This window comes from Rattus norvegicus, chromosome 11 (genome assembly GCF_036323735.1).
Source record: "Rattus norvegicus strain BN/NHsdMcwi chromosome 11, GRCr8, whole genome shotgun sequence".
Lineage (NCBI taxonomy): Eukaryota > Metazoa > Chordata > Mammalia > Rodentia > Muridae > Rattus > Rattus norvegicus.
This window is the reverse complement of record NC_086029.1, coordinates 47,383,339-47,411,251: the sequence shown is the minus strand read 5'-3', so window position 1 is coordinate 47,411,251 and position 27,913 is coordinate 47,383,339. Positions and strand designations below refer to the sequence as shown.

General features: G+C 42.0%; 1 protein-coding gene across 8 annotated transcripts in view; it reads right to left on the bottom strand.

The window, feature by feature from the left end:
- Dyrk1a (dual specificity tyrosine phosphorylation regulated kinase 1A) overlaps nt 1-27,913 on the bottom strand; it is a 118,210-nt gene that overhangs the window by 67,782 nt on the left and 22,515 nt on the right. For 4 of the 8 annotated variants that reach the window (XM_039088026.2, XM_039088031.2, XM_039088028.2 and 1 more), the window contains one exon: nt 11,839-11,924. The exons of 1 other annotated variant lie outside the window; for it this stretch is intronic. In XM_039088026.2, the coding sequence (XP_038943954.1) occupies nt 11,839-11,848 (10 nt within the window). In that variant the 5' untranslated portion in view covers nt 11,849-11,924. Of the gene's footprint in view, nt 1-11,838; nt 11,925-25,399; nt 25,536-27,371; nt 27,470-27,913 lie in introns of those variants that run through there. 3 more of the 8 variants (XM_063270304.1, XM_039088027.2, NM_012791.3) reach the window with 3 other exon arrangements.

The window sequence follows — 27,913 nt, the reverse complement described above, 5'->3', positions numbered from 1 at the left end:
ACTCACTCCCAGTGACGCACTCCCTCCAACAAGACCACACCTAACAGGGCAGTTCCCTAGGCCAAGCATATTCAAACCACGGATGGCCAGGGTAATGACTCCTATACTCAGTGTTGGTGCCTTGAAGGAAATGAGAACCACGTGGAACCTGCTCACTCACGTACACTAGCAGCCTATGCTGCCAGGATCCAGAGCTGGGGACCTGGCCAGTCATCTACAGGACGTTTTCCCATCAGCTCACTTGGCTTCCTCTCAATATTAAGCCAAGATTTCAAGGTTGAGATTAAAAGAGACAGAGAGATTAAGATTCAGAGACAGAGAGAGAAAAACTAGGTAACAATGGCATTGCCTAGTATGTCCATTAGAAAAGCTACTAAAGTTGACCACACTATAGGGAGGGAATTACTCCACCCTTAATTATCAGCCACATTTCAAAAGTTATTATATGTGGCACATCTGTTTTAAAGTAAAATTAAAAATAAATTCCTTGTAAATGATTTGAAATTTGTAGAATTGAGTCTTAGGTTTCTAGCCCTGTGATAAATGGCCAAAAGCAACCTGAAGAAGAAAATGTTTGTTCAGCTTGCAGATTACATCATCCAGGAGAGTCAGTACAAGAATCTGGAGGCAGGAACTAAAGTGGAGGCCATGGAGGAGCCTGGCTTACTGCTGGCTTAGACAGCAGCATGCCCACAGTGGGCTGGAGCTCCCACATCAACCAAGAAAATGCCTCACAGACTTGCCTGTAATACAGGCCACCCTGATGGTGGTGGCATTTTCTCAAGAGAGGTCCCAGATAACTTCCCCCAGCTTGTGCCCAGCTGACAAAAACCAAACCAGGCCAAAATGATAATGAACTTGCTCCACTAATAACATGGCTCTCTACACTTTCCTTGAAGACCAGGCAAAAGACAGGACAAGTCTTCGACAAAAGTAAAATCTTAGATTTTATCTTTTAAGAGACTATCGACATGAGACTATTGTATTAGGTTTCTTGGTTTGGGTTTTCTGTTTTACTTCTTGAACTAAAATTTAAAACATTTTAAACAATGATCAAATCTATCTAATATTCTCTAAAGCCATAAAGTATAAACTTCATAAGATTACTTTCAGAAACAAGTTTGTTATTTCAATCCAGTCAAGCATTTAAATCGCTGTTAATAGTGCAAACTCTGATTTGGCTACTTAAGAAAACATATTCCTATCTCAAACAGTGATTATTTATATGGACAAAAGCAACATCAAAAAAATATTGGTTATAAATCCCTTAGGGATCCCCCCCCCCCGCCCCAAAAGGGTTAAGTAGCCCTGGCTGTCTTGGAACTCACAGAGATCCACCTACCTCTGCCTCCCAAGTGTTGGGATTAAAGGCCTGTTCCACCACTGCCTGGCTGCTTAGACATCTCTTTACATGGGAAAATATATTAAAGAAAATAAAAGGTCATTACCACCAACAGATTGCTAATGGCTTTATTCTAATTTGTCCAACAGATCTGTAAACCCGTTATGTTCAGATGTTATTACAGGACCTTAACCATCCCAGGAAAAAAGAAGGAAAGGAAGCATAGAGCTCCTGTGCGGCGCAGCACGGCACCACAAATACAAAGGCAGCCAAATACAAATGGAGACTATTTCCCACCAAGCCACAGCATGAGGTCACAAGCAGGATGTCAGTCCAACCTGTACACCAGTCCTAGTCTTACCAGTGTATGTTAACTAACCTCTAGCCTACCTGTCAATCATGGCCTGTCTTAGAGCTAACAAGGAAAAACAGGTTACTACATAAATAACAAATAATGGTTCCTGATACACAGTGATGGTTCAATGCGTATAGAGCAAGAGAGAACACAGCCACCAAAAATTAAGAGCACACACTCTGCGTGTGAGGGGCACGGATGAACCCTTTAGATCCAGGACAGCCTGAACTGAGATGATTCTTAATGGAAAACACATCCAATAGATGAGATGTGATTACAGATGCACCAGGAAGTAAGAATTTATGAAGTCAGTGAGTGGACGGATCACAGATGTTTTGTGGAACTTTTATGCTCACGCAACTTATTTCAGAGGTGATGAGTTGGGGGGTGGGGGAAGCTTATCCTCAAGAAAATAAAGAATTTAGCATCATAAATATGGTTCACTTTATGAAGCCAGACAAAACATCAAGTATTTATTTCAGGTATATTTCAACTAAAAATTCTCATAACTAAAATATTTTTGTTATATTCATTCCAAAACGAATGCCACAAAAGCAGTTTGTGTGAACGGGTATGCAAAATGATGTGTCAACTTTTCAGCTTTGTCCTGAAAACTCTCCACTCAGTTGTTTTGTTTGCCCTATAAACCCTCGATTAGTAAATCAGGCATCCCGTTGGGGATTTAGCTCAGTGGTAGAGCGCTTGCCTAGGAAGCGCAAGGCCCTGGGTTCGGTCCCCAGCTCCGGAAAAAAAAAAAAAAAAGTAAATCAGGCATCCCAATCATAAGCCACAGGTAAGGCAAAAGCACAAAGCCCATGCTAAGGGAGCAGAGAGCCTCGGTGCCTGATAAACACAGTAGTCCATACAGACACCATCTCTAATAACCAGTAATATGAGAAATATACATTTACAGTCTGACAAAAACTCTCAACTATGTACATGACATGATTCTGGACTGTTAACATCAAGAATAAATAAAATGTGGAGCATTAATATGTAATTCAACAAGATCTATCAGTTTCTCAAACAAATAAGGAATTTAAAAAAACTGCTAGCCCCAAATGCAAATAGTTAGCACAGGGCCTACTGGGAGAGGACATAAAACCATTAATAAATGCAGGGTCCTCCACAGGAGGTGCTCTCAGGGACTGTGCACGGCTAAGAGTAGGTCACTGTTACTATCCTGTCAATGTCCCAAGAAGACAATGAGGTGTGAACTTTACATTCTGGTCTCCATGGCTATCACTGTGTGTTTTTTCTGTCATACCCCAAATCCTGTCTACTTCCTTTTGTCTCCTATATATCTTATGACAAGCATGGCCTAAGAATTCCCCACTAGATGCAACAATTAAAACCTACCCTACCTGCATCTAAATTGGAGTGACACTCTTTTACTCCTAGTCAGTAACTACATAGCAGTCAAGACTTTAACCAGCTCCCCATCCTGTTCCTTTCTACTGCAGAGAATGGAGGCATTACAGGGTAAACTTTCTCATAACCACTGAGCACAAGTTTCTGAACTCTGTATGAGGTACAGAGAAATCTCTTGACTGTGTAAGTCTGTTCTCTGGCAGAGCCCATAAGGCCATACTGTCCGCACTCACACTCATGTTTTAACGTTTTGTGTGCTGTCTTTTTATTTTTAAGTCATCTGAGCTGGGTATAAAATTCTTAGGTTTCGCTTGAGTACATTAACTGTTACTCTACTGTTTCTGCATATAATGATGCTATCAAAAAGTAGGTCTTGTTATTATTCCCCACCTCAGTAAGTAGCCAGAGCGTGTGTGTGTGTGTGTGTGTGTATAAGAGTCTACCTATTGTGGGAAGGGGTTGTTTTGTTCTTATGTTTGTAAACAGGATCTTGTTATATAACTCTGGTTGGCCTAGAACCCTATGTAGACAAGATCCTCCTGCCTCTGTCTGAGGGTGCAAGGAATACAAGTGTGTGCCAAAATGCCTGCCCTTATCTGCATTACCTTATCCAAACCCACATTATATCCTCGCCCCTTCCCCTACCCCATTCTTGCCTTCTCTCACAATTACACAGGCATAACTGTTCCATTTCAGGAACTGTTCTTGCATTGTTCTTGTTGGTGTGTGTATGCTGAAACTTCTCTGCCTTCCTTCAGCAACTGTTACTTTCTCTGAAATGTTTTGGATTGTACTTTGGAGTTCGGTTTTTGTTTAGTTTTGTAACATTTTTCTGCAATTCACTACCTACTATCTAAAGAAGTTTTCATTCTCAAGTTCAAACTTCTTTTGCAAACCATTTATTTATTTGAAGCAGGGACTCTTTCCCTTGTTTACTTTAAACAGTCTCATGTATCCCGGGTTGGCTGAGGATGACAAGCTTCTAACAACCCTGCTGGTATCCTTGCCTGTCCCCTCCTGAGCACTATGAGCACAGGTATGCTCCACCACAGCTCACCTGGGTTGAGGCACAACACAGAGCCTCATTCATGTTCAGCACTCACTCTACCAACTAACCAAAACTCCTAGCACCTAGGTGAGGGTTTTTCCTCTTTTCTTTCTCTTTCCAAAATTAACAATTTCCTGAGTTTCCCTCATGCAAATTTATGTTCTTCTTCCTTATCTCCACCAATCCTATGGTTGCTGGGCTTTCTCTTAGACACCAGATCAGCAGGCATTTCTTTCTTTCTTTCTGCTGTGCTTTTTTACTATCTATGTAATGCTCTGTCCCTTCAGTTTTTCCTTTTTTAAACATTTTTAAAGGTTATTTTTATTTTATATGTATGAGTGTTTTGTCTGCATGTGTGTATGTATGTGTACCATATGTGTGTATGTATGTATACCATAAGTGCCTGATGCCCATGGAGGTTCTGGAATTATAGTCACAAAGGACTGTGAGTTGTCATGTGGGTGCTGTGGACTGCAGCCAATTCATCATGTGCTCTTAACTACTAGCTGGCATGACAGTTGGCACCTATAAATCCAGCGTTTCGGATACCAAGGTTAAAGATCTGGGGTTCCAAGCCGTCCTGGGCTTGGATGCAATCAATGACCTATGTCAAAATAATAACAACAAAGATGACAATGCCAACACTGACTTCTGCCACATCAGTGGGGAACCTGGATGATTATCTGTCTGATAACTTTTGTGAAAATGATAAATCTATACAGGGTTATATAAAATGTAACACTACTGAGGGAACAGTAAGAGAAAGCTCGGTTGGTAGAAACCATCTAAGTTTGATCCCTGCATCCCACAAGGTGGCAGTAGAGAACATACTCCTGACAGCTGTCCTCTGACCTCCACACACCTCCACACACAAGCGCTTACACACTCACCAGATTACTACTGGAAGGTCCAGGATACTACTGTCTTTAGGAAGCGTTCTCTCTCCTATGCTCAGGAAGAATGTCAACATATAGATTAATAAATGAGATCTCCTACGTTTTTAATCTTCCCCAATTTTCCTTCCTTTGTCCTTGCTGATTCCACAACTGATCAATTTGGAGTCTATTTCAGAAAAGAAGCTGTACCGGTTTGGGGAATTTATAGGGTCCACCTCTAAGCCGTCCAGAATGTAAACACTCCTGGACATTCATACACACTTTGATGGCTTCACTGATATTCTCAGACCCACCTGAGAAGCTTCTGTGGGAGTCTTTGTTGGTGAATTGGGAACTCATGGGATTCTTAGTCACCCCATTGTGCTTCCTTCTGCACAAACCCTGATACCACAGCATTGTGACAGTTATCAGATGGCTCCTTCCCACTTCCCTCTACAGACATGTCTATGGCACTGGAGGTTTGACCCATCTAGGTGTTCTGTCCACTTTTAGGGGAAAAAGGAAGGTAGGTACCTGTGCTAAGCTGTGACTGTGTAGGACTCTGACACTAGAGTGTATGTGAGTGTGAGTGTGTGTGTGTGTGTGTGTGTGTGTGTGTGTGTGTGTGTGTGTGTGTCTGGTGCCTACAAAGGCCAGAGGAGGACGCCAGATCCACCAGAGCTGGAGCTACCACTGCCCAGTGGTTGCTGGGAATCCAACTGGTGCCCTCTGAAAGAGCAGCCAGTGCTCCTGCCGGCTGACTCATTTCCCCAGCCCTCAAACAGTCTCCTGCTGTACACTGGGCTGGCTGGTAGTTGTCAACTTGATGCAGCCTACACATACTGAGCAGAGAATGTTGACATAAAATGCCTCTGTCAGACTGGCCTAAAAGTCCAATCTATGAACTACTGTCTTGACGACTGACTGAAGTGGGAAGACCTAGCCCACTGTGGGTGAGGCCACCCCTAGGGAGGTCATCCTGGATGGTCTAAGAAAGCAAGCTGAACAGGTAAAACAGCAAGCACACCTCCCCATTGCTTCTGCCTGACTTCCTTCGGTGATGGACTGCAACATGAGGCTGTAAGCTGAAATAAGCCCATTCCTCCCCAAGATGCTTTAGGTCATCATGTTTTATCACAACAAAAGGAAGAAACCTAAGATAGGCATTTACAAAGTGGCCTTAAAATAAAAATAAAGTACTGTAAGGACCAGCAAAATGGAATTTCCCCCAACCCACACAGTAGGAAAGAACTGACAGAGACACTCGGTCCTCTAACCTCCACAGGCACTGTGGCAGAAGTGCATGCCCACACACAGGTAATGTGATTTTAAATCATGAACAGTAGATGTTAACATCTGCTTTTTTCTAAGCATTCTTAAGTCTTACTAACAAATTCGTCTTTACAGTGAAATGAACCATCATATCTATGTGTATATCAGATTTTTTACTTGTACACTCCATTTCATAGAAAATCTTATGCTATATATATACATGACACAATCAACACTGCTTCTGCTCAGAAAATAAAAGCTAAAATCACAAAACAAATGAAGACATGAAAAGAAAGGGAAAATGAGTTCACTGAAACAGACCATGAGAGTAGCTTGTGCTTGAATGTTATAAGATGTCCCTGTTTGTCCCTATGCACCTTGCAGACACACAGAGCAAAGGGACTAAGCACAGAGCTGGCCTGTGACTCAAGAAAGGGAGCCACTGTGGCTTTTCCCCACCTGTGTATCTGAAGCAACTGAGCAGACACTGCGCCCTCACACTCCAGACAGCACTCTGCCTGCCAACCTGACACAGCGGTCACTGTATCAACACTGCCACCAGAGATCCCAGTCAGACCTAATGCTAGAATGCAAACTTGCATGGAGCAGCTGAAAACTTTGAAGAACAGCTGTAGAGCTTTCCAAAACACATGACCTGAGTTACATACATACTCTTGAATACTGGTTAGTAACTCATTTAAAAAGACAGCTGGAGGCTGCAGAGTAAGCTGAGTGGTTAAGAACATGTGTTGCTCTTGCACGGGGCTCAGATTTGATTCCTAGAACCCAAATGAGGGTTCACAACCACCTGAAACTCCAGTCGGTCCCAGGGGACCCAATGCCCTCTTCTGTCCTCTGAACTGACCGGGCATATATATACTTGGTGCAGAGGCAACACATACAAGCAGAACACTCACACACAGAAAATAAATCTAAAGAACAGCTAAGCATGGTGGCACACAGGTCACTGCAGAACTCCACAGGCAGAGGCAGGGGAGAGGAGGCGATGTCTATGAGTACTGGGGCAGGGGAGGTTATGAATAAGCAATGTCTAACTTAAACTAGGAAATGCTCACATGATAAAAAGGCTCAAAGCAGCACATGCCAAAACTAATCCATCGGGGTTGGGGATTTAGCTCAGTGGTAGAGCGCTTGCCTAGGAAGCGCAATGTCCTGGGTTCGATCCCCAGCTCCGAAAAAAAGAACCAAAAAAAAAAAAAAAAACAAAAACAAAACAAAACAAAACAAAACAAAAAAAAAAACAAAAAACAAAAAAAAACTAATCCATCCCCAAGACCAGTTAGGTCTACTTCCCAGTGATCTGGACCTACCCAAGTGACAAAGGTGTTGAGATTTGGTCTGTTGCTATGTATTGTGATGCTAAATTCTATACCCAAAGGTCTGAGGGAGTTCTCATGATTACAATTTTTTGTTTTGATTTAAAACTATTGATTAAACCAAAATGGCTACAGTGAGCCAATTACTGGGGGTATTAAGAGGTATGTGAGTGGGGTTGGGGGTTTAGCTCAGTGGTAGAGCGCTTGCCTAGCAAGCACAAGGCCCTGGGTTCGGTCCCCAGCTCCGAAAAAAAGAAAAAAGAAATAAATAAAAAAAAAAAAAGAGGTATGTGAGTTTGGAGTGACCTGGCTGGGAGAATGAGGAAGGAGGAGGAGGAAGAAGGAGCAGGTAGGAGGAGGAAGAGCCATGAGGGGAGGAACCATGAGCACATGGCCAGGAGAAACAGCAAGTATCTGGGGTACATCGTGGGGAAGTATCCAGACCAGCAGATAGAAGAATAGATTAAGGGTTAACCCCACAATAATTGTCAAAGACAAAATAGCTATAGTCTGAGTTTCATTTATTCATAAGCTAGTTGGGGATAAGCTTAAATTGGTTGTACTACACAAAGTAGGTCACTCAATGATGAACAGTTGTCAATAGTAACATCAAACGCATTCTACCCAAGCTTACCATTATGAACGGTTATTCAACGTGATCTCAACTAAAACTGGTAGGGGCTGGGGGAGAGGAGGTGGACAAACGGATGGACGGATAGGAATGTGCCATAGTTCAAGAGACAGGAGACTTGGTACATTTCTATTGCCATGATAAATAACATCATAACCAAAGCAACTTGGGAGAAAAGGGTCTATGTTCCAGGTCACTCCATCACTGAGAGAAGCCAGAGCAGGAACTCAAGAATTAAAGCAGGAGCCATGGAGGAGTGCTGCTTTTCTGGCTTGCTCAGTCTGCTTTCCTGTAGAAATGACTAGCATGTCACTATTAATGTGCCCCCCCCCCCAAAAAAAAACAAAAAAAAAAAAAAAAACAAAAACAAAAAACAAAAACAAAACAAAAAAAAAAAAAACCCTACTTTGATAAGGAAAACCATTAAAACAGAGTAAGGCCACCTGTCATAAGGACCAAGTTTTCCCAAATGATGGTCTATAGGGTGTAAATGAGTATAAATCAAAATATAGCAGGGTCCTTGGATCACACACACTGAAGTCTGCTGGCCTCACAGGCTCCTCCCCTAGAAGGCTGTGTTAATGTGCACCAGGACTCTGAGAAGTTTGCTTCCTCCCAAACACAAACCTAAAAAAATGATCCTGTTTCGAAATCAACTCAATGTGGTTACGTGCAGGTCCTAGGACGACCAGTACCCCCAAGTGGGCTGGTATATCCCATTACTATGGTGTTTCAATGGGAAGAAAGAGTTATGTAGTAGAGAGCCAGGAGGCTGGCAGTCAGGATGAAGACACAGAGAGCAGACAGACATTGGGAGGGAGGGACTAGATGATCAGTGGGTAAAGGAACCTGCTGTCCTGAGTTCAACCCCCAGCATCCATATGGAGGACAGAGACAGTAGGCGCATTGAGGCACACACAAATAGGTAAAAAAGCGTAGTAAAAATGCAGTTAAAACCACTTACACGCCCGCCCATGTCAGACTTACCCACTGAGACATTGCATTGACCCTAGACTTATCTTTGTAATAACACGGGCACTGAGCTGTGGGACAAAGCCATCCCTGTGAACACAACCAGCCTGAGACCACGCTATTTCTGCTACAGGTTTGAACTCAATAGGTAAATGCTAAAACGTTATGACATACAGCTATCCCGTGACCTAATGTCCTTACACATCCATCCCTTACTCTAAAGGAAATATAACCCTAGATAATTAAATACCAAGAAACCTTAGAGACACAACACCTATTACAGTGCTTATTACAAAACAAGTGTTAGCCAAATAAATGTCCAAAATTCAAAGGAAACAGATTACGTAGTTCTAAGTTCTGGTTCCATTTAATACGACAAAAGGAGCCTGAGTTTAACAGGTGAGGCTCAGGTGGCAAGTACACACCTGTGCTGGAGACATACTGGTTTTACTGGCTTAATGTTCAATAACTGTCTTTCCTTGTCCCCTCCTTCTCCCCAGCCTCACTGCAATGTAACTAAGAAACAACAAGTGTGCAAACCTATGGTATAATGCATGACACTTTATGTATGTATGCAACAGCAAAGCAATTATGAAAAAGAAAAAAAAAGCAAGGAAATTCACATAGCCACCACCTCACACAGTTACCATGGAAACCATGGAATGGGCAATAATACCATTCCACTTAACCAACACTGCAAAGCCAGTGCAGGAGCCAGGGGCAAGCAGAATTCCCTTTCCAACAAACAACTGCAGAAGTCCTTTTTCTTTAACAACTCCTCATTAGCTTGTGTGTACTGTATCATCTAAAGTGTAAGCACAACTGTGTCATATTAAGAGGAAAGTAACGTATTAATCCATCAGGGAGCTATTGACTTCATGATCAAAAACAACTAGCTTGCAAACTCTGGGTGAGAAATATATCAACAATGTACACATATGTTAAAAAAAGCTTTCTTGGAGTATTTCTTTTGTAAGGCAATGAATCTTGGTAAGTTCCAAAAAGCCAAAAGACTGGTTTATATCACAAATCTAAGTCCATAGACTTCTCTTGTACTGCAACACGGCAAGTTAATTATGTATCTTTTTAAAACCATACTTACTCTCCAGCTATTTGACTCCACTGAGACCATAAAGCTTTTAAGAGAAACAGCTACTGGGAAACACACCGTATCTTTGATTATTTACCAACTGAAAACCTCAAGAAACAACACTTCTGCCCTCAGTAAGTCACAGATAACTAGGGAACAGGCAAGAGCCACTCAGCTGCCCGGACTTCCACTGCAGTGCAGACCTCATGTGCTCAAAACCTTGTGAAGCCCAGGTGCTACAGACTGTGGCCAAGGAACCATCTAGGAAGCAAGAGTGCTGACAAACCCTTTATGCAACAAAAGACCAAGTTTACCAATGCTGAAGGCAACATTTCTGTAAACATTCCTGTTGACTCTCTGATGACAGCTGAGGTCCTCGGCATTAGTTCTGTGCTGATTTAGTAGCCAGCCACTCGAGACAATGTGTCCCCAGAACACTGGCAATATACATCTAGGCAAACGTTCCTGGGAAGTCTACATGCTCTTCTGACAAGTAGCACAGAGGGATGAATAGTCACTGACTTAAACAGCTACCACCAGAATCTGAGAAACAGTGGATCCTTCCTATAAACACATGGTAACTTGCTTTCCCACACCATGTAACTTACAAATGTTTTATTCAACTACTTTTTGTCATAAGCTGACATATATCTAAAATTTCATTCTAAAGCAAAAGAGAAAATGATTGGGTCACAAAAATTAAAGATCAGCAGCAGCTATACCAATTAACACCAGATGCCAAACCAAGACTGCCTTTCCAGTTCAAAACTATTCTCAAACGTTAGTTTATTATAATACAATCAATTAAAAATTCCAATGTACTAGTAATGATAAGTTCACTTAACAAAATGTCTCCCATCTACCTGATGTATCATGGTTAGTCACATTTTACCCACTGGTTACTGTCTTTTTTAGAGTCTGAACTTAGTCCACCCTTAGAATGGAGGGGTCTCTGCCTTTTCAATACCAGTTAGATGCCTCAGTTAACTATGGAGTAAGAAAATATAAACCTCAAGACAACGTCACACTATTTTTCATCAATAAACTCAAATGACCCAGGGATGAAAGAGAAGGGAACTACAGAAACAACACAGAAGAAAAGGAACAAGAAATGCAAACTCCAGAGCACGTCTGCTTAAGGAAGCAGTGTGCATGCTAACTTTTCTCTCCTTTACTTGTCAGGTTTACTGAAATCATCTTAACATGAAATGCCATGGAAGATTTGTTATGTTCTCATAGGAATATAGGGAGACATATATTTAACCATTAAAGTAAATGTTATTAATTTTTAAAACAAATATTTCAACTTTAAAGCATGAGCCAGCTTCTAAAAGTTCAACTACTAGGAATTACTCTATTGTTAACATCGCTATTAAATCTGAGTATGAAACTGAGTCCCAGGGTCACTTTCAATATCTGCTGCATTTACTGATCTAAGTAATTCCCGCCACTGAGAGTCATCGGAGGCCCCCTCAGAATGCACTATCAGTCAGTCCCCACATTGTCTTACAGCCAGAGCTCCAAGTATTTCAAAACTTGAGTCACCTGTATGCATCGTCTTCTTTCAAGTCTCATATCATCCTGATGGGGTGGGGGAAGGGAGGGAAGAGTCCAGCGGCAAAACTATAACACTGTGTAAAGAAAAACAAATTACGATAAGATATGATGGTATAAGACAATTACCCCTAACTGTGGAGTATCTAATATAACTATAACCCCCAAAATACAGATAAATTATTTCAAATTTGTCAATTTACGTTACTAACATTTACATTTATTTGAATAATTTCTAATCATTTAGAGCAAATGAAAATATATGTAATCATTTATCACTTTAGAAAGAAAAAAATGTTTAAATGTGCCTATGACCAACAAACACTTCAGGCATTTCTAGGCATCAAGTAAGCATGAGCACTGTGAAGTTTTATATAATTTATCTCTAAGGAAATAAACTGCTTTTTATGATCTTGTACAATTTGCACACACCATAAATATTTTAGTTCACTTTTCACTATTTAGTTCACTATTTTAGCCAAGGTAATAAGAACTACCTGTAGAAAAGACAGTGTGTAAGTTTACCACATTATTTGTAGATTAAGTTCAAAGACATTTTACACATGCTACCATAAGCCCTCCCTAGTTCTCCAACTGGTCCACCTGCCCACCTCACTTTTCTCACAGCCTCTCCTGTTCACTGCTTCCACTTCAGGACTGTTGTGCCCATCATGATAGCTGACAGGAAAGTGAGGACCAGCTCACAGCTAGCAACCAAGAATACAAGAAGAGTAACAAGAGAGAAGCAAAGACAAACAGGCTACAATGTAACTTTCAAAAAATTATTTTTAAGCTATCCTATTCACTGAGCATTCCAAAGAAAGCAGTTGCTTGTGTTGGCCTAGTTTCCAAGCTGACTGACTGAGTGAATGAATAAGTAGACAGACAGATAAGACAAACAGCAAAATTTATTGATTCCTAAGATAGTTGGGCTTGTGTGCTAAGCTTTAAAAGAAGGTTTTTTTTCAATATAAATTCTTTTTTAATGATTTACTTGTATTTTCTGTGCATTGTTTTGTCTGTGTGAGAGTGCTGGGTCTCTTGAAACTTGGGTTCCAGACAGTGGTGAGCTTCCATATATTTGAAGTTGAGTCCTCTAAAAGAGCAGCCAATGACTTAGCCACACACGTTTTGTTTTGTTTTTAAAGCAAGTAAACTACAAAGAAACAAACCAGCAAAACCAAAGATCCTGGTAGTCATAGGTATTACAGACTGTAAGAAAGAAAAAACAAAACCTATCTACCTAAGCTAAGTCATCTAGGTGAGCTGTCTTCTGTCCTACTGTCTGAAGTCCTGTAAGTCCCTACCTACCCTTTACATAATGGCACCCTCCCAATCACCTCTTTCCATAATCCTTTCTCCAACTTATCCTATACTCTCAAGTTACCATCCAAAGGTCATGCTGTCTGAGTGTAGTCCATTTCAGGTAAGCCACCAAAAAGATTTTAAAAATCTAGACTGAAACAGCTCGTGTCAACGGCTATAAGTCCCAACAACTGACATTCTATTACTTATTCCTAGAAATCCAAATAATACTACCAAATACTAAGAAAACTAAGTCTAAAATAAGATCTTTTTTGGCAAATGATATATATCTGAAATCTCCATTATTTATTATTGCCAAATATTTTGTTCTTTAGTTATTTCTGCTACTTTTGAACTTCTGAGTTAAAAGTCCAACTCTGCCATCCTAATAGAAGTAAATGTTCACTCTACTGGGTAAGCAATCTGAATTTGTGAGTTATTTATAAATTCCAAGGTGCCTGTTCTGAAGTCACTGCCTCCATTCCTGACCTCCCCCTAGAGGACAGCCTTCTCAGATGAGACACCAAGTGCATGGCAAGGAGGGCCATCCAACAACAAAGTGACCACCACCATAATTCTGCTTTTAAAAACAACTGAGCCAGTGGCATTAATAAGTACATTTACGTCACGGCGTTTTGCTTCGCTAATGTCTGTCTCCTGGCAAGGACTACTAAGAACTATGGAGGAGTATCAATTCAGTCCCTACCTCTGAGCTCTAACACAGCGGTCTCCATCTCTGCTTCACCCTGCTTGCCTGCAGCACCTACACTGCTGCTGCAAGCTGGACGGTCTCAGCACAGACAGGTGACATCAAAGTCCCCACCAGCCTGGACCAAACAACCAGCCTGGACCAAACAAGCTCTCCGTGTTCTTTTGGTTTCCTCATGTTTTTTAATGGTTTATGCATGAGTGTTTTGCCTGCATGTATATCTGTGTGTCATGCACATGCCATGAAGATGGTACATACAGCAAGTTGTGAGCTACTGTATGGGTGCTGGGAATTGAACCTAGTCCTCTGGAAGAGCAGTCAGCAAGTGCTCTTAACTGATAAGTCATCTTTCCAGCCTCCAGTATTCTTTTTATTAAAATATTCAGTACTGATTTAAATAATGAAAGCTAAAATAAAAATTTTGACACCTTTTAGAAGCACCATGCATTAATCATGACTCATGAAAAGCAGCCCTCAGCAAAGGCTGACACACGTCTACAAGTCACACAACTTGCTCCTGGGTTTTGTACTACTTAACCATCACATACTGAGGTTAGCAGCACAATTCGCACTAGAAATCTAGACCCTTTGTTACTTTAAACAAATTGTCTGATAAACCATCCCAACTGGCATCAAGCAAGTTGACTCCTCAAAAAGAAAAAGTTGAGAATCTGTAGCCTAAAACCTTCACTGCAAATAGAGAATTCCAAACACCAATGAGCTGCTTTTGCAGTCTTGCTCTGGGTATGATTTTCTTTTGAAGAGCCTTAAAACATTAGACAATCACGTATTTTTTAATTTCTGAAAATCATATATAGTCAATTTGTTCCTTTTCCCTCATAAATGGAATCATTCACAAACTGTTGTGGCTAAGAGTAGACACTAATGACAAACATGTACAACCCTACAGGAGGAACATCTCCTGGGACTCTGTGAAATCTCTCTGTGTGCTTTAGCTCACATTCTGCCAAAGGCTAGTAACAGTCTATGAACTGTTTAAGAACTAAACTCAAGTGCTTTTCTATGACTAAACTTGCAAACTGCTTGTTAGCTGTCTGAGAAATAAGTGGGTACAATTAACCCCTAACGTATCCTTATCCTCAGGATGTCAAAAGGCTGTGGACCCACCATAGGGAATAGAGGGAGATACTGAGCTTAGTGCCAGAGACTAGTGAACAGCTACACCCACTTGCTAGTGTTTACAAAGGCAGCCCGGCCAGCTCTGGAAGGCTGTGGCTGCAAGGAGCAGGCTGTGGCTGCAAGGAGCAGTGAGCGCTCGCTCTGGTGGGATCCGATCAAAACAGAGGCCAGGTAGAAAGCTTTCACTAACCACAACAGTTTGTAGTGACACCAAGCTATAAAGTGCCTCTAACTCCACACCATAATGGTGCACATAGAAGGAAAAAGCAGGCAGATCTCTATGAATTCCAGGCCACCTGGAGTTCTACAATAAGGCCTGGTTACAACAACAAAAGCAGATAGTTATACAAGGAGCTTCAAAGATTAATTAGGTACCATTTTATTAAACTAAGTCAAATATACATTTTCTAATGCTCTCTAATTGTACCTATGCTTTATGCATACTTCATAAATAATTTTAGTCTATATGAAAAATATGTTACACCATGGAATTCAAAAGGACAATTTAAGTGGCTCAAAAGGTACCAACTGAAAAGAAGCAAAAAATATTAATTAATTAATTGATTAATTTAATTAAAATCTAAAATTAGGGCCCAGAGAAATGTCTCAGCAGCTAAGCACACTTGTTCTTGCAATGGATCTGGGTTTAGTTTCCAGCACCCAAGCTGAGACTCACAGCCATCTGTAACTCCAGTTCCAGGTGATCTGCTAACGTCCAACAGCTCCAAGAAGAACATGGTACAAACATATATATGCAGAACACTCATGAATGTAGAAATTAATAAGTATAAGAAAGAAAATGTCAAAAATGTTATTTCATGAACTAAAGCTATAATTATCTAAAAATGATACCGTGTGATTAATAAACTCTGTGCCCAGTTACATGGCAGACTAAAGTGGCAGAAGAAAAACAGTCTTTCCCATGTCATTTTATAAGTAAATTTTCCAAAGTCACAGTAGGTAAGTGATGAAGAAGAAAAAAGAAAGAAATGCCATTGTTCTGATACTAAACACAGAAGAGAAAATAATCCATTTCTCTAATTCTCAATAAGATGATCAAGTGGTATTACAGAAAAAGCAATTACACCAACAGGGGACTTCAAGTGAAATCCTGTAAAACAAGAACATTTATCAAAACCTCCAGAAAACAATGGCAGCCTTTTTTAAAAAGCAAAACCCAATAGGCTGTACCATGTGCTGCCATGCCAACATTATTAATGAAACTACAAGGAAAACCACGTTGGCTGACACTACATACCCACCCCTCAGCTTACACACTCGGTGGATGCTGACATATTTAATCCTGCAGCAGCCCTACAAGAAGCAGCCTCACTTATGATGTATAGGTGTGGGAAGTAAGAGTCAGGAGCCTAACAGGCCATAGGCCCCGCCTACTCCTTATAAACGCCATCATATACCAAAGTTCTCCACACCTCAAGATGCTTCCCATAAGTCATAAATTGACTGAGTCATACAAAGATACCAGAATATATCTCAAACATGGAAGAATAAAAGTCCTAAGTAATAAATTAGTATGCAAAAAAATTAATTTAGGCAAATGGAATGCTAACTGTCCCAAACTAGTAAAAAAAATTCTAATTCCAACATATGACAGATTGCTACATATTCCCTCTATCAAAAAAAAATGAAATTTTCCATCAAATGAAAAATTGGGGAGGGGTTAATAAACCGAAGACAATACTAGACAGTACTGTGAGCATGGGTCTTGGAATGTTCTATTCCACTAACATCCTAGAATGGGGAATAGCCACTGGAAAGCAGCTAAAGTGTATGTCAGAGAGAAGCGTGGGGTTGCCTCAGTAACCACATGGGAACAACAGATTTCTAACCTAAGGATATAAAACAGATGCCAGGAAAACGCTCTACCAGGAGCACACACTAGTCCTGGATGGCTCTCTTCTAGCTCAGATCTCTCCTGAGATCAAGGCCCTCACATTTCCAATGACCCAGTGAACTAAACTTTCCCTGTTATAACTCACTGCACGAAGCATCTCCCCCCACCCCCCAGCTGGGGACCGAACCCAGGGCCTTGCGCTTCCTAGGCAAGCGCTCTACCACTGAGTTAAATCCCCAACCCCTACGAAGCATCTTTTTAACTCACTTATCCTCTACTAATTAACTGCATAATCGCACCATTATGCCCACTGTTCCGTATGAGAAAACTAAGGCCCTAAATAAAAAGTAAGTCACCCCAAGTCAGAGAGATGCATGGTAAAGATATTAAATCTCATATGCAAAACTACTGCTCTTGACCCCATGTTAAACTGAGTTTACAATTTCCCATCACTTGCCTTTCTCACAAACAAGGACAGGGGAGAAAACCATCTCCTCCTGTATTCTCTACCTTGATTAATGGACATCATCACCAGCCCAGTATCTCAAACCAAAGCTTTTATCTCCCAGGCCTCTGTCCCTTCCTTCCAGCACATCCCATAATCTCCTGGGTAGCCTTCAGCTTGAGAGCAAGGCCTTTCACACTGCCCTCCCTGCTGCACATCTACCCTGACCCCGGTTCTCACCCCTCAGACTCACTGCTTACAGCCTATTCTCACCCCCCACTGAGTCCTCCAAGCCGGCCGTGTTGTCCAGTCTAATCCCACCAAGCCTTAAGTGTGCTGTTCAAAAATACATCTACTCTCTGAAACTTATACATCTACTCTCTGAAACTTAAAACATCAGCTCTTTTTACCACTTTTACATAAAAATAACAATTTTTAAAATTATGCGGTTTTAAAAAGATATTAAACACAAAAAAGGAAACTAAAACTCCCATGAAGCTTGACTGTCTACAGGGGTCATGCAAATTTGGCTCCTTCTGGAAAACTTGGTGTAACTTTAAATCAACTTTTACTTGCAGAGCTGGAGAAATGCCCCAGCAGCAAAAACAGCAAGCTGGCTCCTTCTGCAGAGGTTCAAGTGTGGTTGTGAGCACCACATCTACCATCCTCTCCTGGCTTCCACAGGCCCCAGGACCACATGGCATATACACAATACAAACAACCACAAAGCAAAAGTGAATTTTACAAGTTTACAGAACACATTTGCATATACTCAGTGGGTTCACACTGTCCCACTGAACAGACCTGAGTGTTTTAGCAAACACCCACTGAGCACTAGGTAGGTGGTTTCCACTTTTTCACTACTATAAAGTTTTGAAATGTGGTGCCTCCCTTTACTGACCTGCAAACAGGAATTAATGGTGATGTGAACAGCAAACACAGGGCTAAGAATTTTAAATCCCTTCCAATGGCTCGCTTACCTACAAATGCCACCTACAATTATGGGGTCACGTTTTCTCTCAGATTCTAGATCTTAAAAACCTGTAAGAGGTGAGTCAGATGACCAGTAGTTCTCTGTATTCAAACAAGGTTCAGACTGAGAAACACACACTATATTGTTAGATTTCTCTCCCTAATCTCGACACTAGCGTAACCACTTGTGTATCTGTTTTAAACAAACTGCCTATCAGGCAGAAGGCATTTAGAAAGAACATGTTAACTCAGTAGCCTGTAAGCCTTTTCTGTAATCCAATTTCTAAGACAGGCATAAAGACCGACCTCCTCTACCGTTTCTGATTGCACTAAATAAAATGGTCTAAAAGTACAACACTTCACATATATAATTCTATATATAAAATTTACATATAATTTATATTAGTAAATGCATATATATGCTTAGTTAGCTATATACTTTTATATACCTGTAACTATGTATATAACTTTAATAAACCATTGACTTAGAAGAGAGAAAAACAAGGTCCAGAAATAACAAAAACACAGTTGTTAGCCACTTACATCTCTAATAAACCATTACTGAGAGTGTAATTTACTTCCCACACAAAACTTTTACAGAGAAATGCTACTGTAACAGACACTTTGGAAGTTCCTTCTGCTAAAAAGAGCTGAGACCCCACCTGTCTCTACATGGTGACTGAAGCTGAAGATGATCATTGTATCTCTGCCCTTGTTTTGCAGCTGTCTCCTTTATTTTGAGTCACTTAATCAGGTCTGCATGTAGACACGTTAATAATAACTCAGAGTGTGAGCCTAAAAGCTGAGGATACCTAACCAACTCATTCCTTCAAGAGGGGAAGGAAGAGGCAAGAGTAACTGAGGGATCTTCCGATTGTGTTCTTGGTTCCAAACTTCCCAAAGGACCTAAATGTCCCCAGTCACTATCCTCAACCCCCAGTTATCCTGGATCCCAAGAAAAGCACAGCATTCCAACCCTTCATCCTCAGGAGAGAGGAATTACCCATGAAGCTATACCAGAAAATAAGAGAACTGGCCTGTCCTATCCCCAAATGTAGTAGAACTTCTAATCACCATCTCTAAGCAGATAAGGCAGTTATCAAGCGAGCCACTCTTCCACCAAGACCACTCAGCATGTGCACGCCTACCTACTGCTCCAGCTCCTCCTCTACTCGAATCTAAAGCTCTCTGTAGTGGGCCAAAGACAAACTTGGGATTATCAGCCACCTCTCTGTTCCTCCCTCCAGTGTGATGCTGCCTGCAACTCGCTCTCTCCCTCTAGTCATCACTCACTTAACAAGTGGTCCAGCTTAGTCCTGGGGCTCCTACAGCAGAAGCTCCTGCTCTAACAGCCCTACTGCACTCCTCCCTTCAACATGATTAAAGAATGTTCTGCGTGTGTACTTTCAAATACCTTCTCTGTTCCTGAGCTCTCCCACACTCCCACTCACCTTCCCCCTCTCCTCTCCTTCCTGCCCCCCCCCACTTTTAGTCTGAACAAAGATGGGGGACTCCCCTGAACTCTCTCCCCTCGATTCATTCTACGACTTCCCTCCCAAAGGACAACTTGGATTTTATTTCCTGATTAACTTTTTACTTGGTATCAGTTCTGCCAGCTGCTGGGCGACTCCTTGTCACTCCCCCACCTCACTGTGTTCACATCACAGTGAGAGTCTGCACCTCTATTCCCAGCCCTGCCATGCTCGCTCGCACCACCTCACCAGCCACTGACCACTTCTTTACTCTCTCAGTATGTGTGTTTGGTTTGGGAAAAGAGGTGTTGTCCAGGCTAACCTCAAATACGATGTGTAACACAGGCTAGCCTATATTTACTTGTGGCAGCTCTCCTGTCTCAGCCTCCCAAGGGTTGTGATTATAAGTATATGCCACTAAGCCTAACTCTAACCCTTACTGTTTTTCCCGGTTCATCATGCATATGGTGCTACATGTATCTTCAGCAACAAATGATCTCCAATACAGATGTAACCTTCTATAGTTGACAGCCATCACATCTCATGGATAAAAATGCATTAGTTTCCATGCTGGTGTTTGAATCCCTTCCCCATCCAGTTACAGGCACACTACCTTCTGGTCTGACCAAGCATTATCTATCAGCATGTTCCAGTGACCACTGTACACTTAGCAAAGTACTACTTGGCCTCTCGCAGACATGCAGTGAACCAGAACAGTGGAACAACAATGGAAATGCTCTGCGGAGGGGAGGTGGGGGTGTGGCTATAGAAGAACCAGCATACTAATGCACATAGTTGCCTCCAAAGAGAAGATGGCATAAAAAGGTCTTTGTCCTCTCAGTTTTCAAAAACCCTTGAATTCTTGTTTCCTGACAAAACAAAGTCTTATACCTATGAACTTTACTATCAATGGGGATTCTGTGAGAATGAGGCGGCCCTGTCACAATCCTCACACCAAGTCCATGCTTCAGAGTCCTCCAGCTTCAACTACTCTAACTATTCAGACTTCAGTGGTCTGATGTAGTCTGGCAGTGCAGGCTGCATTCACAGTGTGACATCCTTTCCTTGCAGAGTGGGGTTTACTTCCTTGTTCTGCGATGTCCTTCAGCACACACACAGGCTGACAAACAACACATGAGGCGGGAATTAAGGAAGGACAGAGTAAGGTAGGGGAGGGGCTTTCCGTGATGTCATAACCATCACTCCCTCTCCCTAGCAAATATCCTACAGACATTGGGAATTTATCCATTTCAGAGAATAATTCATGACAAACTATTCTACTAACTCCCAACCCTGAGTCGTAAATCACCTCCTGAATTCCTCTGTGCCAATTTAAATTCAAGCTGCTTGTATTTCTTGTTTGGGTTTTTTTTTTTAAAACTATGCAGTCACCCAAACCCTCTTTAGAGACAGACTTTACTCTTCAGCTTCATCTCCAACTAAACATTAACACCTCCAGCATTCTTATTAAATCTCAATTAGTTCTGGGCTCAAATCTCATGCTGTTCTAATTCATGATCTCTAATGTGCACACAGTATACACAAACAAGTGAGGACTAACTTCACTGGCCTCCTCAGGAGCACCACAGACCCACATTTTGTTCTCTGTGTGCATAGTGCATGTATGCACCAATGCTTGTGCAGGTGTATACACATGTCTGCAGATACCAGAAGCAACATTAAATACGCTACACTCTCTTTAAGGTTTACTTTTATGTATGCATGTGTGTACTGATGTCAATATATGCTGGGAACCAGACTTGGGTCAGTCATCTCTCCAGCCCCCCACCCTGCTTTACCGTTTGAGAAAGGACCTCTCTCTCCCTGAACCTGGAGCTAACTAACTCAGCTAGACTGCCTGTCCTGTCTCCAGCTCCCCAGCACAGGTTACAGCATACACTAGCCAGACCCGGATTTTAACCAGGTGCTGGAGGACAACCGCAGGCACTCACGTTCACACAGTGACAAGCCTTGACCAACTGAGTCCTTCCCTAGCCCACTTGTGTTCTAGCCACAGTCCACTCTTTCTGCTCATCTGTTATTTTTCAAGACAGGGTTTCTCTGGGTAGCCCTGGCTACTCTGGAACTCACTCTGTAGACCAGGTTGACCTCAAACTCTGGGACTAAAGGTGTGCGCCACCACTGCCTACCTCAATTTACTCTTAGAAACTCATTTCACCTGAGAAAATATGTGCTTTATAAGCAAAAACCTTGCCTTTCAAAATAACAATGTAGAATACAAGTGCTCAGCACAAAGAAATTGTAGCCGATTATGGTCCATATGCCCTGTGTTACATACAATGCCATGAAACAATTTCGTTCTTACAGTCCTGTGGCCCGAAGAGGAGAACTGCAGATCAAAAAGGGCACCACCCATCTTTTCTCTGGCTTTGTGGCTTTGTTTTTGTTTTAGGTCTTCTCCTTCCTCCACCTTCTCTTCCACTACCCACCTCCAAATCTACAAAGGGCCAACATCCACCCATCCCACAAGCACCTCTTCTTTGCTATTTCATAAATCTTCCTCATCCTCTCCTTCCTGCCACAACCACTCAAGCACAACAACCTCAAAGTGTCACTGTCACACTGCCACACTGCTGAAGACACTGCATAGACACAGAGATTCACCTTTCTCAAGTTAACTGCATGCACAGAATAGAAGTCACTGACAGAAGGAAAGGCCCTGCTCACCTCACCTTCTAGACAGTCACCTTTAGCAACCACAGCTGACTAAATAGAAGACCATGAAAACCATGACTATTAACCCACTCATCTCCAAAACCATCTACATGGGTTTGCTTTGCAGAACAAGGGAGCTGGTTCTTTTTTATAGACAATGAACTGACAGTGGAATGAGTGAGTCGCTGTGTCTCAGTCCTGTAACTCAATCCAATCCAAACAGCACAAAACCTGGTGCTTCTGCTACAGAGAGTAATTGTTCTATAATTACCTACTCTATATAAACAGCCAGCACTCAGATAAAGCATAGGAATAATTTCTTTTAAGTAGCAACTATCTTTTCTAAAACGTATTTTAGGGGCTAACAAGATGGTTCACTAGATAAGGTGCTTGCTCCCAAAGCTGACAACCTGGGGTGGATCACAGAAACTCACACGATGGAAGAAGAGAACGGACTCCTGTAAGCTGTCCTCAACCTTCCAGCAGAGAGCTCAAGTGACATGCATGTGTGGGCGTGTGTGTGTGTGTGTGTGTGTGTGTGTGTGTGTGTGTGTGTGTGTGTGTGTGTAATGGAAACATACAAAGACTATGTAAGTTGTGCAACTACAACAATCCTCAAAGTACAAACACAAGGGACCTAGTAGACAAAAACAGTTAACTAAGAGAAACATGACAGCCTCACATAATTAATAGCCCAGGCTAGCCTTGAACCTGTGAGAGGAGGAATGGCCTATTTTGAAACCTCTCCTTCCTCTCCTGTCCTGAGTTTACAGATTAACTGTATAACTACAAAAGATTATGCCACACCTGGTTTACTCAGCCCTAGCATCCAACCCAGAGTTTTGGGAATGTTAGGCTAGCAAGCACATTCCCAAATTTAAGCTACGTCTCCAGCCCCCCCAAACTCTTCTTTTTGTTATACAAAGTCACATTTGATTCCTAATTCCATACAGTCTCAATACAGAACAACACAAAATTCATATTTAATACAGATTAATTATACAATAATGCTGAGTTGTCAGATTTAGAGTTAAGGGGTTTTTAATTCTGACATTCAAATCAATCCTTTGCTGGACATGGTGGCACAAGCCTTTAAACTCCAGCACTTAGGAGGCAGAAGTAATTGGCTCTTTTCTTACTTCAATGCCAGCCTGGTCTATACAGTGAATTAGTTCCAAGACAGCCAAAGCTGCTGGGGGTGGGGGGGGGTTGCATCGAGCAAGCACACGAGCGTATTGATTAATCCTTCACTAAAAACAGACATAGTGTACCCCTTAATTATGAGCATGTAAACATAGAAATGAGCACACACATTGAAGAGGCTTATGAAACCAATGGTAAAAGCAAAACATTCCACCACCACTTTGACTGAACAGTCACACAACACTGCTTCACCCAAGTAAGTATAACAAGAATATGAGCCCTTACCAGGGAGATAACAGCCAAAACCTTGAACAGGATTCCTCTCATCCAAATACAACAGGCTTACACTACTTTGCTACCTGGCCTCAGAGATCAGCTGAATAGGACCCATTCAAACAGGCATGGACAAACACGGCAGCAACACTTCTAATCAGATCAACCAGACTGGGGAATGGCCCAGCAGAAGGGAGATTGATGGGACCCAGCTACATACTGATAGACTCTTCAACAACCCAACTACACACATGCACCTACTGACCCACTGAGGAACACCACACATAAGAGAACTCACAAACAGCATCCTTAAAAATCCGTTATGCCATCACCTGTAAAATCTCAGTTATCATTCAGTTCCTTGGCAAATGAGTCAAGCACCAGAAACACAGTGACATTTACTGTCACCACAGACCCCAGTGGACTTTAGAGTACCAAGTGGAAAAACACACAGAGGCAGGGAGGGACAGCTCTAATGAATGGCAGCAAACCGTGCTGAAGAAAGGTTAAAACACAGAGCAGATCTCCATCCTTCCTAATGCTTGGCCCCTTTAATACAGTTCCTTGCGTTGTAATGACGCCCAACCATAGGGTTATTTTTGTTGCTACTTCATAACTACGATTCTGCCACTGTTGTGAATCGTAATTTAAGTATCTGATATGTGACCCATGTAAAAGGTGACCCCTACACCTACAGACTGAGAACTTCTGGCATAGACTGACAAAAAAAATACAGGGGAGAAACGCTCTTAGACTTGAGAGAGAAGGTCTGCCAAATGTAAGCTTCCAAACTTAATCGGTAAGACCCAAGCTTGCAGTCTAGAAAACTTCTTAAGACACAATGTCACTGTTAGAGCCACACAGAAGAGTTTGCTAAGAAAACTCAAAACCTGAACAAGGAGTGGTGGGCATCCTGAAATGCTAAGTTAATCAGCCCAATAGCAACTCTGTGTCACACAACATACAAAGATACAGGGCACATGTTCCCTAGCGAGCAAAGTCAGCTGCAACTGATGTGCCATGCTACATAGCAGCACCAGAGAAGAGTGAGGGCTGTCTCATGGTGCTCCTGTGGCCCTCCTCTGAAAACTCAAGCCCCGGTGCATCTCTCTGGCGAGGTCCTAGCACTCGGTGAGCATCGCTAAACTGTGTACTGGACTGACCTGAACTGACCTGTCTGAGGGTCTCCATCACTAAAGCTGCATAGGGCCAGTGTCCCTGCTCCAAAATGCTTACAACCAGAAGTGATTCAGACTTCCAGATTTTGGAGGGACCAAAATCTAAAGATAACATTTATGTGTTTAATGTACTTTATAAACATAGTCTAAAGGTGATTTTTTTAAAACAATTTAATGCTTGAAACTAAAGTTTGTACACAATAAGGCATTACACTTATGGTATCTTGTCAGCTCTCAAAATCAGAAAATTTCAGATTTTGAAGCTTTTTAGTTATCAATTTTCAAATTAAGGATGCTAATGTGTCTAATACATGACACAGTCAGAATAGCTAATTTTAAAAGAAAGTACTAAGCCTACTTCCTGCCCTTGAATGTTATACTTACGCTGCGAATGAAAGCACAGTAAGAGCAAAGCCACTCTGAAAACTTGAGACTGGGCTTTACAATGGGTTCACAATGAACCCTTCTGAGTCAACATGGAACGGGAAACCTGTACCATTATATATCTGATAGACGGTATCTGGAAGAGACAACGAAGGAAAAAATCCTCATAAAAATAAAAATAATTTAATTAAACAGAGTATAGATAAGAAATACCTAAAGAAATGTTCAACATCGTTAGCCACAGAGAAATGCAAATTAAAACTACTTTTAGATCTCATCTTACCCTAGTCAGAATAACCAAGATTCATTTTAAAAATGACAGCAGATGTTGGCAAGAATGTGACAAAGGGGAACACTTATTCATTGCTAGTAGAGTGCAAACTGCTACAGCCACTATGGAAATTAGTGTGGTGGTTCCTCAAAAAAGATGAAAGATCTGCAGCAAAATCCAGCTCGCCCACTCTTGGGCGTGTCCTAAGAAGACTGCATCCCACTACAGAGACAACACTAGCTCATCCACGTTCATCGCTCCTCTCCTCACAACAGTAGAAATGGAAAACAACCTAGACATCCATGAGTCACTGACAGACACATGCACACTTTGAGTACTGCTTGGCTATCAGGAAAACAGATGGAGACCATTGAATGAGGTGATCCCGCTGCCCCACAAAAGACAAGCATTACATGTTTTCTCTTACACACAGATGTTAGCTTTAAGCTTCACATGTATATGTTTTGTTTAGAATATCCAGAGGGCAGATAACTGGTGACGGGTCAGGGAGAAGGAATATAGCTTCCAAGGAAGGGGAAATTACAGCATATTACAGCATAATGTCATAAAAGAGGCAAACTAATCCAGGGAGACTAAATGGAGACGAGGGTGGCTAAGCAGGTAAGGGAGGGAAGGACTGTAGGGAGAGACAGTTAGCACTAAAGGTAAGGGAGGGACTGTAGGGAGAGACAGATAGCTAACACTAAAGACCTTTTTTAAAGCTGCATAAAAACCTACTTCTCTAGAAGCTTCCTAAAATGTATAGAAAGAATTTAAATGGTTACCATTTAACAGGGAAAGGCAGAGGCCCAGCTACACATCATATGCTACCTCAGCACCTGGTATGGTTGTATCTTGTTAAGTCATTGTTCAGAGGGGTCTCAGACATCACTCCAAACATCACTGGCTACTGCCAAGGCTACAGGCTACCATCCACAGCGTGAGAGTAAAACCTTGTTGGGGAAGACACCATTTATTATGTCATTCAACATGGAGAAACCAAACTGGTGCCCAACGAGAAGCTTCTTCAGCCCTTCTATCATCAACAGTGCTGGAAGGTGCTATGAACACTGCTGGAAGAGAAAGGTAACCATGATTCTTACCCAGCTACAAGCCCTACAACCAACCATGGCAAGCTGCCTGCTGGATAGTAGCAGTCAATGTTACAGGAGCAATCAACCACTTTCTGGATGGATTTAAGGCCCATTCCATGAGATGACCCCAAGACCTGACACTGTTAACAAGGCCAAGAACACGAGACCAGACAGACCATGAGCCCTAGGGGAAAACAGAATAATATTCTACTTAATGAGTACTAGTAGTGAAGCAATTCCTAGTGACACACCACCATACCACTGTTATTCCTAGTGACACACCGCCATACCCACTATTACTGCACTGTTGACCTCAGCAGACACCTTCTTGCAGCAAATCTTAACAGACACCACTGTGCAGACAGTCGGAGACCTTGGAGCATTCAGCCCTGACTTGGAAGCTGTTTCCTCGGAGAAGAAACTATGCAGATGAGGAAGCAGAAGTACTGAAGAGGCAGAGGCGGTGGACAGGCCAAGCAAACAGCCTTTCCAGGCAGTGGGACTGCTGTGCCCATGTGAACTCAGGGGCATACAAAAGACCACCCAGACAAAAACCCCAGCAATAGAGGAAGTGTGCACAAAGTTCCACCTCTAACCAAGAAGCTACCTGTGAGAGCACAAACTCAAGCTTTCTCCAGTGAGGCAATGTTGTCTCTAAGAACCACGCTCCAGCTCTCTCCTCTTCAAGATGTAATAAATGCTTTGCTGCAGAAGGGAAAAAAAAAAAAAAAGAACCATGCTCCAGCGCAGGCCTCATGCTTAGCAGCCACTGACTACCACAACAGACCCCACAGTTCTCTCTGCTCTTACTGTTGCTGCTATGACTGAGGACTTTCTGGCTTTGTGGGGTTTCTTTTTCTTTTCCTTTTTATTGGAGTGGGGAGGGGGGTCATTGTTAGGATTTTGTGTGGTTTTGTGAGAGGAAGTTGTGTGGATAGGAAGGTAGAGAGGATCTGGGAAAACATGGGAGAGGGAAAAGAATACGATCAAAATATATTGCTTGAAAAAAATTTAAGGTAATATTAAAAAATGGAGCCAAAAAATGTCAATGGGATGGGGGTCAACTGGTTGGGAAAAGATCCCTGTCAGCTGAACCACTGCAGAGTCAGCTGACAGATTTTAGAGGAGTTCTTTTACATACTCAAACAG